The sequence below is a fragment of the Cherax quadricarinatus genome, chromosome 14 (genome assembly GCF_038502225.1).
Source record: "Cherax quadricarinatus isolate ZL_2023a chromosome 14, ASM3850222v1, whole genome shotgun sequence".
NCBI classification, from domain to species: domain Eukaryota; kingdom Metazoa; phylum Arthropoda; class Malacostraca; order Decapoda; family Parastacidae; genus Cherax; species Cherax quadricarinatus.
In genome coordinates, this window is record NC_091305.1 from 48794156 (window position 1) to 48799185 (window position 5030).

Here is a 5030-nt window from a genome sequence, read left to right on the forward strand (position 1 = left end):
CTGTTTCAGATACATAAACACTTCCTGGATTTTGTATAGAAGGTCATTTCTGTTGGGCCTATTCCTGTCTGAGAAGTGTAACATTCGTAGCAACAGAGTGAATCTGTTGCAGGGAATGAGGTCATGGAAGACAGGAGTACTGATGAAGTAATTCTGTGGACCAGTACTGTGCTATATTGTGCTTATACACATGAGGCATAAGCATGACAGTGCCAAGGAATAAATACATTTCGGCCACAGTTGTATCTTTCCATCTGCGCAGCCGTGACGATTCTGCAACCTCTGTGTTGTCCATTATACAGTGGACCCCCGCATAACGATATTAATCCGTTCATGAGAGCTCATTGTTATGCGAAATTAAAGTTATGCGAATGAATTTTCCCCATAAGAAATAATGGAAATCAAATTAATCCATGCAAGACACCCAAAAGTATGAAAAAAAAATTTTTACCACATGAAATATACATTTTCCTACACACAAAGAGAAGGATACATGCACAATAGTAGAGTAGTACATGCACAATATATATTGTGCATGTACTACTCTACTAAATGAAGAATAAATGACACTTACCTTTATTGAAGATGCAGCAATGACTGATGAGACACTGTGTCCTGGGAGTGCCTTTTCCTCCTGAGTACTGTAGGTCCTGTTTGGCATTTTCTTCCAGAACAGGCCTTATTACACTGTGTATGCCACTACGATTCTTAATTCTCTCAAACCAACCTTTGCTGGCTTTAAATTCACCAATATGAGCACTAGTTCCAGGCATTTTTCCCTGTTCACCTAGGTGTTAGTCAACTGGTGTGGGTTGCATCCTGGGACCCTAATGGAAATAAGTTAGAGTCCTCGATGATGCACTGACTTTCTTGGGTTATCCTGGGTGGCTAACCCTCTGGGGTTAATTGTTTCTCGGTAATTGTTTCACGATAAGCCACACCAACAACACTCTCTCCACATCTTCAAGTAATACAGCTGATGGTGGTGCAGCAACAACAACAGCTGTGGTGCAGCTGACCATGGTGCAGCAGCAGCTGGGTGCAGCAACAGCTGACCATGGTGCAGTTGCAGCTGTGGTGCAGCAGCAGCTGTGGTGCAGCAACAGCTGACTGGTCCAATTTATCAGCTGACCGTGGTGCAGCAGCTGACTGTGGTACGATAGTATTTATCACCCTTTTTACCACAGGGTTGGCACTAGAAGCTTTCTTTGGGCCCATCGTGGCTTATTTAGCAGTTACAAGCACTATAAATAATGGAATAATACAAAATGTATCGAATGTATGCATGCAACCGGCCACCCTGGCTTGTAAACAATGATGGCAAAGCAGGCGCTCAGGCTGGACAGACAGGTTCGGGACAGGTTCGGGACGAGTCATGTTCAGAAACAGCTGATGGTGCAACAGCAGCTGACCGTGGTGCAGCAGCAGCTGACTGATCCAGCAACAGCTGACTGGTCCAGCAACAGCTGACTGATCCAGCAACAGCTGACTGATCCAGCAACAGCTGACTGGTCCAGCAACAGCTGATTGATCCAGCAACAGCTGACTGATCCAGCAACAGCTAACTGGTCCAGCAACAGTTGACTGATCCAGCAACAGCTGACTGGTCCAGCAACAGCTGACTGATCCAGCAACAGCTGACTGATCCAGCAACAGCTGACTGATCCAGCAACAGCTGACTGGTCCAGCAACAGCTGATCATGGTGCAGCAGCAGCAAACTGATCCAGCAACAGCTGACTGGTCCAGCAACAGCTGATCGTGGTGCAGCAGCAGCAGCTGACTGATCCAGCAACAGCTGACTGGTCCAGCAACAGCTGATTGTGGTGCAGCAGCAGCTGACTGATTCAGCAACAACTGACTGGTCCAACAACAGCTGATCGTGGTGCAGCAGCAGCTGACTGATCCAGCAACAGCTGACTGGTCCAGCAACAGCTGATCGTGGTGCAGCAGCAGCTGACTGATCCAGCAACAGCTGATCGTGGTGCAGCAGCAGCTAACTGATCCAGCAACAGCTGACTGGTCCAGCAACAGCTGATCGTGGTGAAGCAGCAGCTGACTGATCCAGCAACAGCTGACTGGTCCAGCAACAGCTGATCGTGGTGCAGCAGCAGCTGACTGATTCAGCAACAGCTGACTGGTCCAACAACAGCTGATCGAGGTGCAACAGCAGCTGACTGATCCAGCAACAGCTGACTGGTCAAGCAACAGCTGACTGTGGTATGATAGTATTTCTCACCCTTTTTACCACTGGGTTAGCACTAGAGGCTTTCTTGGGGCATATGGTCACTTATTTTGCAGATGAAATCACCAAAAACGCTGTAATAATACGAAATGTTCCGAAAGTATGCTTGGATGTTACCGCGGAGGCTGGCTTGTAAACAATGCCACCGGCGGAACATGTGAAGCTGGCTCAGGCCACACATTAGAAGCGTCTCGGACGAATAGCGTTGAGCGAGTTTTTTAGCGGTATGCGAGGCAAAATTTTAGTGATAAAATGTATCGGTATGCGGATTTAACGTTATGTGATGCCAACGATATGCGAGGGTCCACTGTATAGCGATAGTAATCGTTCATCTGGGTGACAATCAAGTTCATTATCGGCTCGTCAAAGTATACAGTAATTGGAAAAAGTCTAACTCTGTAGACTCATTCGTGATGGGACATTCTGGGAGGATGCCACTTCTACTGGCATCAAAATCAAAAGGATGTGGCATGAATGTTGTAATTTGTGTCCAGTTCCGTTCACGGCCACATGGTGCAAGGTGGACCTGTGGCATGGGGCGTGGGCAAGCAGGAGGAGGGATGGGAGTGGAGGCAGCACAAGGTTGAAGGGGTGCTGTGGTGTCCTTTGTCTGCCTGCTGGACATGCCATGTGGCCCAGGCACCGTGCCTCCCACCACCACCACCTCCTCTTCCTCCATCCCTGCATATTCTCCTTCATGATCAGTATGACTATCAGTGGCTGGGGTTACGTGACTTCCCATGACTGTAGACTGGGCCTCAGGGGCAATGATCCCCAGAATACCCTCCAGGTAGGCCCTTGGGGATTGCATATGGCACACTGAAGATTGAGACACTTATGCAACATACGGGAATCTTTATTTAAGAAACGTTTCACCACACAGTGGCTTCATCAGTCCAATACAAAGCAGAAAGGTTTAAGGAGAGGAGGAGTTTGAGGTAATCAGTCCCACAGCCTGGAGTCGATGTGTTCAGTCCATTAATCCTGTAGAATGTTTTTTTAAAAACATTCATCATATGTGGCACACTGCCTGAACATAGGCGACGACGCCTAAAGGTATGCTTCACTGGGGAATAATGTATATCACTATCACTCAATGAATCCTCTAAGGGCATAAAATCAATCTCATCATCACTTGTATCACTTTCATTATCATCATCACCAAAACTGACAGAAAATGATAATTTCCACTTGCATAGTTGCCTCTGAGTAGTAACATTGGCCACCCCGGAGGTGCTTGGCCGAGGGTCTAGTGTGGCCACACTGGCCACCCCAGAGGTGCTTCTATGAGGGTCTGATGTGGTCACACTGGCCACCCCAGAGGTGCTTCTATGAGGGTCTGATGTGGTCACACTGGCCACCCCAGAGGTGCTTGGCTGAGCATCTTTCATGGCCACACTGGCCACCCCAGAGGTGATGGGCTGAGGGTCATCTGGGTTATCGTCAATATTTTCACTAATTCCTTGATCATCAGTGGCCACATCGGTCTCAAATCCACTAAACTCACATTCTATATCATGTTCCTCGAATAAGAGAGTGTTAATACGATGAGGCATGAGTGAATCGTGGGGATTTGCCATGATGTTGACCCAAGCTGAAGCTGAAACTAACTAGTGCTACCATGCCATACCGCAGGGTCCCCAATTTTTTTCATATGGCGCATACTATGTGTGCAGACCCATTCTCTCATGTCTAGGCCGCTCAGGCCTATCATGCCAAATTTGAAGGCAGGAAAAATAAAATGTTAATCTACGTTTGGAGCACTAGTGGTAACAACAAAGATCTACGTTTGGATGGTTAAGGGGTTAAAATATAAAATTATATCTTAGTCGTTAATGTTAACTATCATCTACTGTCTGCAAAGAACCACAAGTGATAGTTCTTAAGGTTTCAGCACTAACAAATTTAATCTGACAAAAAGCTTTAATCCCTCATTACTTAGCTTATTTCAACTATAATATACTGAGAGATGGGATTAAATGAAACTAAATTAGTTGAGTACACATCAACTGGTTACATGAAGAAACCTAACCTCACAATACTAACTTACTTACCTATCATGAACTGAACATTTCCAAATTTTCAAGGAAATTGTACTAATAGAAAAAAATAAGATGTTGGACAGACACATAAATTATTAAAACAAATTCACCATACACTAATAAATCTGAAAGTGTGTGAAAAATCTAATAAACTCTGGCGTCTACACATTAAACCTTAATTAAAGACGTTAATACTGGGTATATTATTCAGTTCTTGTTAAATTTCAGCAGGGTGCTAAGAGGAAGCTCACAGGAATATATATGACAAAAATAAACTCAGATTAACATACTTACAGCCCATCTGAATTCGAAAAAAGCAACTGCAATGAGGAAGAGGATGGACCAGATGAGAGGGAAGGCAACCAGGGAGACCCAAAATACTCGCACTTCAGTCTGTGACACTCGACCCTGAAGACCACCCTAGCATCAGGCAAAGTCATGTTATGCATATATTTTCTACTACCTAGCTCAATATGTTTTTCCTCCACTATTACTAATTAATACAGCAATCACCATCTACTGTGCCTTCCAATCTTGCCAGTGATTAATTTAGAGTGCAGATTTGAAATTGGTCCTCTTTTATTTTCCAGGTGTAAATTAGATGTACAGCTGAACATCCAAAACTGCCAGGGTTAGGCTCCTACAGAGCCTAACCATCAGAATACTCAATTTTGTTTCAGGTATGTGCTTATCTTGTGCATGAGAGGTCATATCTTTTAAATACTGCTCTGATCTTGTTAATATA

The 5030-nt window shown here is 44.9% G+C and overlaps 1 protein-coding gene across 1 annotated transcript in view; it reads right to left on the reverse strand.

The window, feature by feature from the left end:
- LOC128694767 (uncharacterized Golgi apparatus membrane protein-like protein CG5021) overlaps positions 1-4705 on the reverse strand; it is a gene marked incomplete at its 5' end in the record, with an annotated part of 9220 nt that extends 4515 nt beyond the window's left edge. Inside the window, 1 exon segment of the mRNA XM_053785074.2 lies at positions 4580-4705. Coding sequence (XP_053641049.2) covers positions 4580-4705 — 126 coding nt within the window.
- Positions 4706-5030: the final 325 nt, after the last annotated feature.